The 15,717-nt window shown below is 40.9% G+C and overlaps 1 protein-coding gene across 9 annotated transcripts in view; it reads right to left on the reverse strand.

The window, feature by feature from the left end:
* Window positions 1-3,693: 3,693 nt before the first annotated feature.
* The window catches only part of FOXP1 (forkhead box P1), a 622,522-nt gene continuing 610,498 nt past the window's right edge, over window positions 3,694-15,717 (reverse strand). For 7 of the 9 annotated variants that reach the window (XM_040247247.1, XM_040247245.1, XM_040247242.1 and 4 more), the window contains 2 exons: window positions 13,773-13,939; window positions 3,694-8,406 (listed from right to left, as the gene is read on the reverse strand). In XM_040247247.1, coding sequence (XP_040103181.1) covers window positions 8,262-8,406; window positions 13,773-13,939 — 312 coding nt within the window. In that variant the 3' untranslated portion in view covers window positions 3,694-8,261. The remainder of the gene's footprint in view (window positions 8,407-13,772; window positions 13,940-15,717) is intronic. The other 2 variants (XM_040247249.1, XM_040247246.1) reach the window with 2 other exon arrangements.

Genomic DNA, 15,717 nt, shown 5'->3' on the forward strand with positions numbered 1-15,717 from the left:
CCATGCTCCAACCTGCCTGGCAAATTCCTGCCGCACCCCCCGCCCCTCACACTGATGAAATTCTAAAGTAGAAATCTTGATTTGCAAATAAATTATTAGTAAACATTTGAAAGTGAGAAACAAATTATTCCCGCAACACTTAGCTCCTTCCTTCAAATACACACTTGAAAACTGCTAAGAATCTATTCCGTGAGAATGCTTGAATCTCTCCCTAAATCATAACACGGGTAAACTTACCGAAATATTTTTACAATTTTATTAGAGGTTTTAATTCACTGCTTTATCTATCTCTGTTAGACTGCAAAATAGCTTTAAATATTCAAGTGGTAATTAATGAATCTTTTATGTTGCAAATCAAACATTTTCATCTGAGCGCTGGTGGAGTAGCGGTGAGGCAGGATTTAAAGAGTAATTGTTTCTCTGGATTCCACACTGTTGACTAGCATTACCTTAAGTTTGCATGTGTTGCCTGGTGGGGCTAAAGCTCAATGTGGAAGGTCTGCTGTCTTTCGAGGTCAGGATTTCTTAACGTATTTCTTGCCAGAGACATTCCCGACTAGATGGAAAGTCTTTGAATGTGGAATTTTTGCTTGAGTGCAAAATAATAAAAAGCATGTGTATGTTAAAGAAAAAAAAAAGATCAGCTTAATGGCAAATGAGCATTGGCTTACATTAATATTCTATTACAGTAAAAACTTCTATTTAATAAATTTTCTCCAGACTTTTCCCCACCCCAGAAACTAATGTATTTTTCTAAGTGGCATGCCAACCTAAAGAAAGTATGTGATACATTTGATTTATGTTAAGTCAATAACATGCACAAGCCATTTAAAATTGTATTTTAAGTGTAGAAATATCAATCCAAAGTATAGTCCCTTGTATTGAGAAGGGAGGAGTATTAGCTTTTCAGAAGCTGAAGTGCCTTGTAAATATTATTCTATTTAGAAGATGTTTTTCAAACGTGCTGCTTTATGTAGAGTGGCAAGAAAGCAAGCACAAAATCCCAGTTGAGAATCGAAAATTAAACTGGTATTAACGATTCACATAGCAAAATAGTTTTCCTTCGTGTTAATGAGAAACGAGCCAGGAAGAGCGGCTCTCCAGAAAGCTCACAAAAGGACTGACAAATTCATCCCTGGAAGTCACCCTGTGCTCTTCTGTGGCCTCACAAATGCTGGGCTGGGTGACATTTATGTATCAGAGCAATAAGCTAAACAGGAAACAATTTATGTCACCTAAAGCTTTTTAACAAATCGATGCAACTATTTGTAATTGCTTGTTTCACAAGATTAAAAGTGCTAAGGCCTGATCTTCGCTCACGGATTTGTGGTCAACCTGACCTGTGCTTCCGTTGTTAAAAAAAAAAAAAAATAGAGAACTGGTGATCAGCAGTGACTTCCATCAAGTAATCCATATTGCTAATATTTCTGGAATTTTAATGTAGTTACAATTTATAGCTGATCAAATGTGGTTACCTAAATTGCTGTTGCTAGTAGACAGTTTAACTGTCTTTATTAATTACAGTATAATTTAATGTTTGAGTACCAGCACTTGTGTTGGTCATTTTTACAGCTAGAGCAGTTATCTGCCTTATGACGAACCATTTTAGCATTTTCAATGGAAATTTGCTAATATGATGAGTGATAAAAATGTCACACGCTGGTAAATAATGATTATTGCTTTGGCTGAAATTAATTCTTGAAAGGCCGGTTACCTTCAAATTAACATTATAACTTGAAGCTTGTCTTTTTCCCCCTTTTTTCCTCCTCCCTGTATTCTTGGTATAAGCCAAAGAAAAGGCCGGTGGATCATTTCAAATGGATATATATGTGTATTTTGGGGGGTTACTAAGCATGGAATGTCATTTTACAATCAGAGCAGAAATAAGAGGATAGGGGGTTTTGTTTTTTTTAAAAATAAAATGCTGTTTAAAAACAAATAGAAGTCTAGGATGACAGTTTTCTAAGCCAAATATTGTCCCACAGTTAAACCAGTGTTTTTGTATGTAATTTAATTTCCCTCCAATGTGAATTCTGTCTTAAATCTTTCATCCATCAGTCAGTTCCTTAAATGAAGGTCTGAGACCCAACTTCATTTTATTTAAAGAAAGACTACTTTTGACTCAACTACAATAAGGATGAAAGATAAATTGTGATTACTAGCCTACACATAAATATGTAGTATCATCAAAGAAGGCACAACCTAGTCAGTCAGAAAGACTAATTACACTATTATTTAATCTTTTTTGGAGGGAAGGGAGAGTAAAAACTGGCAGCTGGTTAGTGTTGGTGTGAAATTGGTCTTCTTCAGGGTTTATTTAGGCTGTTGATATAAAGGTTCCCGTTTAAAAGAAGCACCAACAGTTTGGATTTGCTGCCTAGTTTATCTGAACGGCAAGCCTGAAATAAAGATGTCAGAGAATGTTCCTGCATTAGAACAATTCCTGAAATACAAATAAAAATGTGATCTGCATCAACCAGCAAAATCTTCACTAATGCAGGTCATACATACTTGGTTTGGGTCTTTCAGTTGACTCAAATATGTGGACATACTTAATTTTACCAACTGCACATGCTCTAAGCAGTGTTTATGTTCAAGCCTGGTATTTAAAGGAATTTCAATTAACCCTAATTTATTTGTAGTAGTAGCTAGAGTAAGAATTAAGGGTTCAAATGTTTCACTAATTATCAGACTAGTGGGCTTTTAGACAGTGGCATAACTGTTAATGAGAAGGGGCTACTACTTTGCAAAATATGTATGAAAAAAAATGTTTTCCTAATAAGGTCTTTTCAAAACAATGCTGAGGAAGAACATTTATATCTTCTTCAGTGTCAGCTGGTCTTTGCCGAGTAACTGCAAGGTTAATTTTCAAGACGTCCACTAGCTCCTGTTATGTGCTCTCAATTATATACCTAAAGATTGTATGTTATTGTAGTTTGGCCACTTAAAAGTGCTGCTTTCGATATACCAATTTAATTTTTTTACTCAAAGAGAATGCCCAAATTAATTCATCCTTATATATGACAGAATAGTATTAGAGAGAAATAGCTAATTTTCCTAGCGATCTGAAATTCTTAAAAGACCTCAGAAATCAAGATGGTTTTTCTGGAAATATTCAGTTACGGGAGCTTTTACTATTTGGTTTCGGGAAGGCAGCTATGGACCAGACCATATTTAGATAGAATATTTTTATAAAATCATTTGTTCTAATCTCAGCATTTATCTTTATATGCAAAGAGATTTCTTGATGAGAATATTATAGACGGTGCATGTTTTTGACATTAGCATTTTATTTGGATGACTAATCTTGCAGATGTGAAATTTAAATGAATTATTCATGAAATTGCTTTCCTCTGAAATTTTAGTTTGCTCTTAATGCTAGTTATTCAATATTTTGTTTTTTCTATATAAAATATGATGGAAAAAAAAATCAGTGTGCTTCCTGGAGAGAAAAGGTAACCTCCCCTTTTCGGTGTTTTTTTCCCCTCAATTCTCTAAGTGGAGACTTTCACTTTGAAATCCTGAGGGATGAGAGCTTCAGCCCTCTGTGATGATGAAAGCTTTTAGTTAAGATTGATTTTAATTCTGAGTTGGAAGCAGCTGGTGCTAAACCGAAGGCATATGCCAAACATACACTCTCAGCAGGTCAGAAGGGGAAAGAAACTTAGGCGGTGGCGACTTTTACTACCAGTGTGAACAACCAGCATTTTTATTGCATTTGAGAATGCGATCATGTCAGTAATTAGTACTGACTACACAACATTTTTTTTTTTATTGTCTGTATCCACAGACACGGAATGATGGAATTACAGTTGATGTCAAGGAATGAGTTCCTTTTATGCCTTATCAAAACAGAACAAAAAGAAAAAAATTCTTGTTACTGGCAGCACATCTCCATGGAGCACCATGCTCACAGTCCGGGCTGTACCATCTCCACGCAGGCTTCTGGGTAGCGCACGTCGCGAGAACTACACGGGGCCCACATAGATGCCTTTGGAATTGTTAAGTCTCATTCTCAGGAGAGAAAAGCCAAACTGACTCTCAGAAACATCTGGAATATCCAGAGGGTCTACCATTAAGCAAAAGGTCCCCCAAAGATTCAGAATCCTGACAAACATGTTCTTCTTTGTACCCTTGGAAATGGAGATCAAGCTGGAATGTGGAAAGGAGAGGAAATCTTTAACTTTTTTTCCCCCATGATAAAATTGCTAATGACGGACATCGCATTTTGGGTGAAGAATCCAAGGTGTCTTTACCAGGTCTGATGGAACGCTGGGAATCAGGTCGGAGCCGTCCAAAGGTGGCGGGGCTGGCGGTCACTCTTCCCATTCATAAGCCTTGGTATTTCCTTTCACTGCTGGTACACTGCAGGCAGCGCTAACTTGTCTCACAAGGACAGACTCGGGACAATAGGGTGGATCCTCACTCCTGACGGTGCATCTGTCTGATGCAAGGGACTGTTCTCCCTAAGGTACGCTTTTCTTTGGGAAAAAAAAAGTAACAAAATTGTCTGTACATCTTGGCACCTTGTAAAGTTTTCTTTTTTTTTTTTTATACAAAAAGTTCAATAGCTTTGACACTCTCATGATTAATCACTACTTCACTGATAAACTTTGAAAGTGTGACCCTGGAATTTCATCATGCAAAGTATTTACTGCAGCAGGAGAAAACACTTTTTAAAACAATATTTTTTTTTCTCTTTTCAAATGTATGAACTCATTTACGATAGCCAGGAGGGCAATGGTAGGATAAACACAAGGGATAAGAATGTATCAAAAAACAGATTAACACACACCCGTTCGCACACACACCAAAAAAACCTGTACAAGATGCTCTGATCAATGAGAACAGGGGAAAAAAAAAAATCTGTCAACTATGTTACAATTTAAAAGCCAAAAAAAAAAAAGTTTGGGAGTTTCTCCCTCCCACATGTCAGGAAATGTCATCCGATATTCTTAAAGCAAGAATAACTAAATAAAATACATGTGCAGCATATTCTGCAATTCCATTACATACAGTAGTTTTTTTCCAAAGCTTTTTAAAGTATTGTTAATATAAAGCAGTTGCACAAAAAGCAAAGGTGTTTTGACAAACAGGTGTATGCATTTATTCCTTTTTAGGAACATTATCTAAAAAAAAAACCACCCTCCGCCCTCCCCCAAAAAAGACAAAGAGTCACACAGACACATCGGGATATATGTACAACATAATAAACCCCATCCTAAAGAAGCAACTGGGATTACCCCCAAGGGATACAGAATCAGAATTGGAAAAATCAGAGTGAAGTTTGCTTGCTGTAAAGCCTGAGATTTTTTTTTTTTTCAGTTGGTTCTTCTGCAAGGCTGTGATACCTGCAAAGGTATGTAAAATCTAATTTTTCTTTTCTTTTTTTCTTTTTGCTACAGTCTTTAGACTAAGCATGCAAGACATACGACTAAGTGCAACTGAGTGAAATGTATTTTTTTTTTTAATTTTAATCATTCCCTAAAGGTTTGAACTGAGGTATGCGTACTAACAGTTTCTCATGCTGTTAACTTTACTCATGTCTAGCTACACATGCTGAGAATGAACTAATCTACCAGATTTTTATCCTCTTTTGAATACCAAACTAACCAGCAACCACTCAGTTTAGAAGCACAGGGCCCCCTTCCCATGACCCTGTCTGGCTACTGCCTGCACATCATGACGCTGCCTGGAAAAGTTGGGGGAAAAAAAAATGTAAGTCTCGAGTGACTACAGACTGCCCTTTTTAGAGAAAGCAGTGTGAAGCTTCGAAAGTAACTGCCAAAGAAGTTTTTCTACCAAGCTTGTGAGTGGACAGGAATGTTACTTTTTTTTTTTTTTTAATGAAAAATGCCGAGGCAAGCCTAATCTGAAAGAAAGGAAGGACAAAAAGAAAACCTTTTAAAAAATAAAACAAAAACCTTGAGGATATATATGACAAGAGAAACTAAAATGAACGCAGTGATCATAGCACAGTCCTTAAACAAAAGTGGCATACAATCTTTCTTTGAAAAGAAATGTCTTCTAGAAATACTATTACATGGTCTAGTTCAATTGTGGAAGCTTTTTTGTTCTCTCTGAATTTTGCCTTCATTTTACCATAACTGTCTCCTGGACTGGACACCCCCTAAGTTTCATATGCCATACACTGTTTTTTTTTTTTTTTCTTGGAGATGGTACACCCTTAATACTGTATGCTATTTCTCCCTTCAGTAGCCCCGTAATTTCTCTTTACAGGAATGAGTTTTGGTCTCTGTAGGAAAAAAACAAACAACAAAAAATGACTTAAAAAAAAAAAGTAACTACTTTGGTTCCATTACCTACTTGGTCTCCTAAATGTCCTCTATGATGAAGGAGCAGTTGTCTCAAGTTAGCAATAGCCTATATCTCATCAATTGCCTCTAAATTATTTTGCCTCCTTTGATCAACAAGAAGAGGATATTTGGCTTCATCAGATAAAGCATAAAAACAGAGAACATAATTTAACTTTGTGGAATATCTTTGGTAATTTTAGGGGAAAAAAGGTACAAAGCATATAAATTAAGCTCTCCAAACGGCTCTCGAACTAAAACAAGAGCTACAGTCCTAGATAAATAAATGACAGGAAAGGGGGTGCAAGTGGAAGCGTTCAGGGGTTCTGAGGACTGAGGCTGTCCTGACCCATGAGGGTCACGTCCTGCACATCCTGTTTGTTTCCCCAAGAGCCCAAGGCTGGGCTGAGCTCCCCATCTACCTGATGTCTTGCGCTGTTGGCTTCCAAGACAGGACTGGTGGGGTGATGCCGCCTCACAGACTGCATTGCTGCACCAGGTCCGCACAGTGGAAATTAACTCCTCAGCTTCTGCTGAGCCCAGTCCTCATTAACTCACAGAACAAGTTCAAATTGAAATCTGATTTGCATTCAAACAGATGAATGCCACCAAGCAGGTCTGAATGGATGTTTCCATTGGGGGCCACTGGCACTTTCAGCAGAGTTGTTCCGGGAAGCCAGCTTTGGGGCCATTTTGCAAACAAAGCAACTCATGCTGGTTTTAACAACTGCGAGAGCCTGAGGCCCATCTCAACCAGGTCATCCCAGGGAGAGCCTTCTACAGCCACACTGTCAGTGTTTTCTTTTTTTTTGGTTTTGGGGGAAGAGGGGCTGCTGCCTATGTCTCCTTGTGCTGGTAAATGCTGTGGCATTTATTAAGAATGACGGTAGGTACAATATTTAAAAAAAAAAAAAAAAAAAAAGGAAAATCTGAAACAACCCTCTTCCCACATTCCAATACTGCTTTGTGAAATGAATCTGCATGGTTCCTAGGGTGTCTCTAATTTTTTTTTTTTTCTGTCATTCATTCTCTTTCTGGCAGGAACTTCACATCTGGGTGAGAGGACCTTCACATGTAGAGTGCAGCATTTGGGACCTTTTTGCAAAAGACCAAAACGGAATGTTTTCTGACTTTTGAGAAAACAGTGGTGATGTCTGAAGGGAAATGGAATGAGTGACAGAAAACTACGAACGAGAAATGACATTCAGCTTTGTATAATAAAAACACCTATTAACATTCATCACAAGGTACAGAAAACTTGAAGCCTCCAAGAGGCCGCGGGCCCAAATGGAGGCCTGAGGTCAGAACTTAAAATGGTATAGGAGAAGCCAAAAAAAAAAAAAAAAAAAAAAAGGGAAAACATTAAAAAGTTTGGGATAATTATTTTTAAACCCTCCCCCCAATACACACACAAAGGCCTTCCCCATCCCAACTGGAAGCAAAAAAAAAACAAACTGGAGTAAAGGCAGTGATAATCAACATGCAGTACTGTGCAAATAGGTCGTCCATTGGAGTCCTTAGATTCGGGCAGAGGCTTGGTCTGCAGCTCAGGCGCACGTGCTCGGTTGGGTGTCCTCGTTGTGCAACGTCGGCAGGACTGCAGTTCGCAAAGTCTGCTGCTAAAAGTGAATCAGTTTAGCGAATTTACAACACTGATGTTGACTGTTAAGAGAGGAAAATCCCCAGTACCAAACAAGTCCATCCAATGCACAGAGTACAAATTCCTTTTTTCAACAAAAAGTAGAAAAATCAAAAATACTCCCAAATGGGATTCTTGATGGCACTAAGAGTTAACACATTGCAGAGTTGTCAAAATGTAGTGAAAAATCCTCCAGACTGTACAACCAATGGAGAACGCTTTCACTGCCAGCTTTTGACGTGGTTTGTTTTGTGTGTGTGTTTTCTCCCCCCAATCTTCACACTCTTGGGGTTGGCCTGCCCAGATGTTCACTCCATGTCCTCATTTACAGGTTCATCTTCGTAATCTCTGTCGTGGTCAAAATCTGGACTGTGGTTGGCTGTTGTCACTAAGGAAAGTGGCCCTTCAGCTTCCTCGGGGTCCAGAGGCTCTTCTTTGACGTGTACAGGATGCCTGGAAAAGCGAGAGAAGGTTCACTGAGGGGACTTCCCAACTCAAGGTAAGTTGGGTGTTCTGGGTAACACAGAAGCCACAGTCTAGGGCTGTGACGTTCTACACAGCAGCCACTAACCACGTGTGACTACGAAAACTAAGGCAGTTTAAAATTGTGCTTCTCAGGTGCACTGGCTACATTTTAAGTGCTATATTGGACTGCACGGAAGGGGAGATTCCCATCATCCCTGAAGGGTTTCTGGATGGAAGCATCAGTGGGTGTGTCCTCCATGTTGTTTCTTACAGTGTGACGTGCACACACATTAACATGGGCTCTGGTTAAAATGCAGCCTGAGACTTCCATCTCTGACCAGCTCTGCACTGATGCTGCTAGTCCAAGGACACACTTTGGGTAGCAGCTAACAGGCCCCGGAGTGGCCTCCTGCGTGGAGGAAAACAAACCTTGAAATAATCCCATGAACCAAGAACCGGTCACACAAGGGTAGTTTGTGGGGACCAAAAACTGGAGGCTGGGCTAATCGCGGCTCAATGTGTGTTCTGCTTTGCTAGTTAACATGCAGAACCTGTGAAAGAGCTCTCCGGAGACCAACCCCAAGTGAGGGTCTATCATTAATCAACTTCAAGCAAACACAGCAAAGAGACACCATGATACATGCTGGAAACTCCAAATTAATGCATATTTTTACAAACTGTCAATAAGGCAAGAAAAGCCCTGCCAGGAAACACAAACGGAGAGGAAAAGGTGCACTCAACACAACAATATGATAAGCAAGCAGAGCCCCGGTCAGAATAATAACGCTGTCAGCTGTAAACAAGACTAAACAAGAGGCCCGGCTGGTAGCGGCCACCGGGACGCACTGGGCTCTGATGAGATCTGCCAACGCACTCATTACCCCCCAGTGCACAGTTCACCCAAAGGGGCTGGCGAGGGACCACACGAAACCACTCCGATAACAACTGAGAAATGTTGTTCGTAAATCATATTTACAACCGACCCTTTTGCAAATACAAATTACTTTTCGGCCGTGGGGCTTTTGATATGTAAAAGAGCCGTTCAAGTTATAAAACCCGGTCCCGTTCAAGTTTTAAAAGAAAAAAAAAAAGATCCCATTGCAGGGACAGGCTACCAATGGTGGATTTTTTTCATTCAACTTTATCAAGTATTAGTAATAAGAGGTGGTGCTGGGGACTGCTGCCTCCCTAAATATCTGATGTTGCAGGCAAAGCCTGAAGGCCATTTGAACCTTGAAAAACCAACAGAGGAGTGCTCCGGACTGCCCTTGCCACAGGGACCTTCAGAAGACCAACTGACTCTCAATTAGCAAAGCCTAGAGAGTGTTTGGAGGTGGATGTCGGGATGAATAGCTTTTAAAAAAGAGCCCGTATTCTTACAAACTATGTGCAGAATGCAATATGCCCAGGTTGTATTAGAGTATGTTTCACTGGTTTGGCTCTGTCTATTCTTGTTTGTTAATGGTCCTGTTTATTTGTTTTCAGGTCAAGATCCAGGACCAGATGCATAATTTGCAGAGTCCAGTGTGAAGTGAAAATGCATTTGAAAAATTCATTGAGACTTTCCAGATGGAACCAGCTGAGCATTAAAACTTTCAAGCGTGGGATCTTTGTGAGACTGTGTTCATCGCATGCCTGGGAAGTCAGCCCTGGTAGGCCCCTCCCCTGTATTCTTTCAGGAAGAATTGGGTGTGTGGATTTTTATTCCTTTTTTAAAAAAAATCACTCATAAACACTAGTTAAGGGAGGATATTTTGTTTTGTCTATCCTCTCCCATTTGGGGTCATGTCTTCACATATTGCAAACATAGCAGAAATGTTATTTTGCTACCTTTACGGTTTTTTATGACTATATGAGCACAGTGCTGACTGACATGATACCCCTTAATACTGGGCGTTTGGGACTCTCTTTTTCTCGCCTCTCTACCCTTCAACCCTGTGGTGCTCTATGTTGTAATACTTGATTTACCGGCTTAGGATAAATGTCTGAGAATGAAATTGTTGGAGCAGAGGCTAAAACATCTTATGGTTCTTATGATTTATTGCAATGTTAATTTCCAGAGAAGCTCTATCAATTTAGACGCAACCTCATCAGCCCCAAGTGTTGCTTTTCAAATATGGTGTGTTGCTGAGCAGGTATAAGGAAAGTTCCAGTTATCTCCAACTGTGTTTCTCGGGTGACTGACAATGGTGAACGTCACTTTATGTTTGGGCTTCATATTAGCACTGTTGGAACTGTTACTTCACTCCCTCCTGTCCTCTGGTAGCATGGTTCTAGTAACAGTTTGGACAAGAGTGTTTTAGGGTTGTGTGCTGCCTGAACTGTGAGTCAGCTGTGTTTCCCATTTTCCTATTTTCATTTTTCTTCACACTCCCAGATATATTCATCTTTTCAGGTTTATAAAGCTGAATCTGATGACAGAAATGATACAAGGCTATGGGTGGGAGAGGTGGGAGACCCTAGGAACAACTGGAGAGTCTTAATGAAGTTCTTGCCTTATAATTTGAGACTTTGACAAATGTTAGGCTAGGCAAGAGAAAAAATCAGGTCTGTGTCACTTCCCTGAACCCCAACAAGGTGGAGTTCACATGGGAGAGTATTTGGTTCCCCTCTGCAATCTGCAGGCAAACTTCAGTGAGATTATTTTCCATCCCAAAGACACAGGTGATGACCCTGTGCACCCTGATTCAAACCCAGCACCTACTATTGAGTGGAGCCCCAGCAAAGGTAAACTGATCAGATCTACCGTGTGACAACCTGCCAACACAACCAGGTGAGATATTAAGGCTTCTTAGAACTCCAGGGAAATGAGATCCAACTTCACGACATTCTGTGAAACCAGCAGACCCCTCGCTGAGTGGGGCCACTGCAGGAACATGGGCAAGAAGGGTTTTAGAGAATGGGAAAGAATGGCTTTCCATGCAAGATCCATTTCAGGTAAGCTGCAAACTCCTTCAGACTCTGGGGTTCACAGTCACCCCCCTGCATCCTGGGAAACGGAGCCACGCGTGGCACCTTCCACGCTCACTGGCCACCTCCTCCCTTCTCTCTGACTTCTGTTTCCGAAAGGGCTTCCAGGGAGTGACGTGCCAAACCCCACATCTTCCTCCTTAGATCTAACTGCTTTCTTTAGCCACTGTGGGAACAGTGGAGTTTTGAAAGCGAGCTGACTGCTATCTAAAGGCACGATGTTCAGAGGGTGTGGGGGCAGCATGGAGTATATGCTTTGTACGATAGCTCCTTTAGCTCATCCCAGGACGAACGGATAATACTCCAAAGCCATACCTATGGACTACTTGGTAGTGTTCCAAAAGAGAGAAAAATGTAGTGGTATTTGAGTGTCACGGGGAAGGTAAGAAGGAATTCTCTGTCAACACTAGGTAGCAGGTGGGCTGTTACTAACAGGCTCCTTTAAGCCTTGCTGTAAAGTTTACGATTTGAGTTATTCCAATAGAATAGAAAGGTTAGGAGACAATCTGCATCATAGCAGGTAATGCATGTTGGATAAGAATTAAAACTCCATCATTATAGTATCTGCTTAATGGAAATGTGAGATGAAAAAGGGTAACCATCTCCAGCACCAACAGTAGGCATAGGAAATGGGCTGATGACATTTAATTCTTTTTAGCAAAATAATTTATTGTACTGTACACTATGAGATTTAAGCAACAAACAGTATGCTTTTTGACATCTTTATACAGGGTTTTTTTTTTTTTTAAAAACCATCAGTAAAATCTTCACTTTGTTAAAAATTAAACTGACAGCTGTAAAACAAGACTTCTGTTATATTGGGGTTAACTCAAAGTTTCCATAAATTACAGTAACTATCTTATACAGCAAAATTAGCATCACTCAAAATTGCTGTGTGAGTTTTTATCCAAATATCTTTCCTTTATATTTTTTAGTCATTCTTTTTTTCTTTTACTATAAACACAGGAACGAAACCTTGGAGTTCTGTGGATACTATGAAAAACTATCTCTCTCACTCAGTAGTTTCGGACATTTTTGCTCCACAGTAAGTATTTCCTGAAGTAGCTTACATAACAATTTATATTTGCTCTGAACTTCCTTAATACCTTAGTAAATACTCCTGTCATGACAATGATTTAAAGATGAATGCGGGTGTGATAATAAAGTCAGAAACACCAGGTTGCTGGAGGAAGCATGAGATATGGCAGTGGCAGCGTGGGATATAAACACGTTCTTAAAATGTTGCGGAGTAAATGCTAAGGGACTGTTGTTATGAATTTAAAAAGACTATTTTCATCTTTAAAGATCCTTTTCAAAGCACTTTGGGCATGAAATTCAAATGCTAAATAATCAAATTTCAGATTCCTCCAAAGCCACCAATTACCCACACTGGCAGACAGCATTTTGCCTTTGTTGTGAGATGCCAATTCATTCTGTTGTTAATTGCTACAGGTCATATTTTCCATTCTGATCACTCAAATGCTCTTAAACTAAGATATTGGTCAGTAATTCAGAAGCATTGTGTAGACAAGGGGTCTATTTCTAGGCGCTGACAGCATGGTAAACACTGCATTGGTTTACTCCTTTAAAGCAGGCATTGGTTTTACAGACACTCGCTAAAAGGGAGAAGCTGTCATTCTAGAGCATCCCTGGTGAATCTGACATGGGAAAACGGGGTTTCTTTTCTCTTTGAAACTCTTCTTGCGAGAGAGGGAGTGGTGTCACCCTGCCTGCCTCCCATCGCCCACCCCCAGGGGCCTCACACACACGCAGGACAGACAGCCCTCACCCAGCACTCTGCATGGTTCTGGGCGTGCTCATTATACTGCCGTCTGCTGCTATAATGCCCCTATTAATTTTCCTTTTGATATTTTAAGAGCAATCTATAAATCATGCCGTCTTTCCTTCGTGCCATCATTAATGCTTGGTAATAGCGCTTCAGCGTGGCGTGCGCAGCTCACCATTATCCCACCACCAAGTAAACAAGCATCCTTTCCCGCCCTGCTGGGTTCAGCACGCCGGCACGTTGAACAGACAGTGAACTGTGTCACAGGATGCATACTGCTTCTAGGAGGAAAAGGTAAGGTGCCTGAAGTAACGGCCTGAGCTGACCGAGCAAGGGCAAAAAGCATAGGCATCATCCCCTTTGTGGCTCTGGGCATTTGTGGGGCTGCAGGAAGCCTACTGCTCTTATAAGTCGGGTATAAGTAAGTGGTCCTTTTAGCTGCGAACCAAGTTGAACATTTCTGGAAGCACCCACTTCTACCTGGGTTCTAGGAAGTCAGAAATGACAGAAAAGGTGTTGACAGCAGTCAGAGCAGGGCTCGTGTGGCATAAAACCAGGGAGATCTGACGGCAGAGGTGCTGCGGGGGCCAGTACTCACACAGCTTGCAGAGGGGATCTGCCTGGACTGCTGTCGCTCTCGTTACTGTTGGTGTGCTCCATCGCCCCGTTCAGCTCTTCCCGGATCGCGCTGGCCAGGTTGCCCAGAGTGGGGTTTCCCATGGAAGCGGTAGTGTATAGAGGTATACTGTTCTCAGCCATCGAAGCCTGCCATCAACCCAAAGAAAATGTATGAAGACACAGGGTGTACAGACAGGGAGGCTATCAATTACAGGTGGATTCGATGGTCTTCAGTTTAATTTCACTCTGGTACAGTTGGCAAAGACAAGTTTCTAATAGGTCTAGAAGGGCTGTGCTTTAAGAGTCAAGCTGATGATGACACGTGTCCCAAGCTGGGTTCCAAAGAGCTATAGCTGGAGGGACCGAGGCGCCTGTGGAGTGGAGGCACAAGCTTTAGACAAGGCTATCTCATAACAAGTTTTCTGTCTGAAGCCTTTTTTCAAGAGGAACTGAATATTTCCAGATCACAGGGAAATGTAATGGAATTTTCATTTCTTTATCCACTTCGATGACTCCACTATTGGATATTAAAGATTTGATCAGATTATTCTGGCTGCAGAGCCCAAACTTATGAGAACTTCCATAAACATTTACGTCTCAGATCCTATAGAAAAGGAAGAGATTATAGAATTGGAATCAATTTTTATCTCCCCTCCCCATCATTTCTGTTTTAATGATTTTTGAATCTTTTTAGTGTAGTCTGAGATAACTGGTTGAAGGTAACTCTATGCAATCTTTCAGGTTCCAACCAATCATCTGGAATTTGAGGACCGAAGGAAAAAGAAATCTCTGGCAAAAGGAAGCTGTAAATCGTATTTATTTGGGGGTACGTAAGTACATCCATATCGAAGGTGACAAAGTCACTCTAAGTTGAGTGTCAGCGAAAAAGTGTGGAAATGGAGAGAAAAAGAAAGATATCCTAAACCCGATGGTTGGCTATACTGTTCATTTCCTATCTTACTGCACTTGAATAAAACGACCACCCAGTCTGAGATGCAGACAACAGTCAGACCTCTCACTGGGCTACAGTGTCCATACTCTGTCATCTGGGTCATGATTCTGACCTAGCAACTGTGCATTTTATTAAAGAGGACAGCCTTGCAAAAACTGGCAGCTGTAATTAGACCAAGATTTATCAAACTCGTTCTCTTGCAGACTACACTCGGCCTGACACGACTGAGCGACTTACTTCACTTTCACTTTTAACATTCATGCATCGGAGAAGGAAATGGCAACCCACTCCAGTGTTCTTGCCTGGAGAATCCCAGGGATGGGGGAGCCTGGTCGCACAGAGTCGGACACAACTGAAGCGACTTAGCAGTAGCAGTAGCAGAGGTAAAAGTACAATCACAAGACGATCTGGTGCAGTGACTCCAACTGGCCAGTGATACAAGAGTCCAAACGATTCTAGAAACCCTGGCTCTAGAGACCAAGTAGAAGCCAAAAGTGAAGAGAGAACAGGTGCAGAGCTGGGCTGCAGGGAATCTGCGTGTTAAGACAATCATAGTCTCACTTGCTGTACAAGGTCCAAAGCCAGAAATGCCTTCGAAATCTAAGCCCAGGGACGCATGACGTGCCCACACCTAACACAGCACTGGCTAAGGGATGACTTCAAAGCCAGGCCCACTGCAAGCCCACAGCTTTTCCTTCCCTCCACTTCTGACTTTATGTAACTGACTTCTTCTATAAAGTGTGTGTGGGGGAGGGGAATCCCATTTTCATTCCCAAATGTGGTGAACTCATCTTGACGAACAGCACATCTGAACGTTCCTCACTCTCCTACAGTTTGTCAAATAATTTGCATCAAGTACTTTTTTCCAACAGATCTCTTGTAATTGCAATAAAACATTTTTTCTTTTTTTGGCAGAGTGAAAAGTCAGACCCGTTGCCTGATCCGCCCCACACCAAACTGCAGCTGGACACAC

This window comes from Oryx dammah, unplaced genomic scaffold (assembly GCF_014754425.2).
Source record: "Oryx dammah isolate SB20612 unplaced genomic scaffold, SCBI_Odam_1.1 HiC_scaffold_9, whole genome shotgun sequence".
NCBI classification, from domain to species: Eukaryota; Metazoa; Chordata; class Mammalia; order Artiodactyla; family Bovidae; genus Oryx; species Oryx dammah.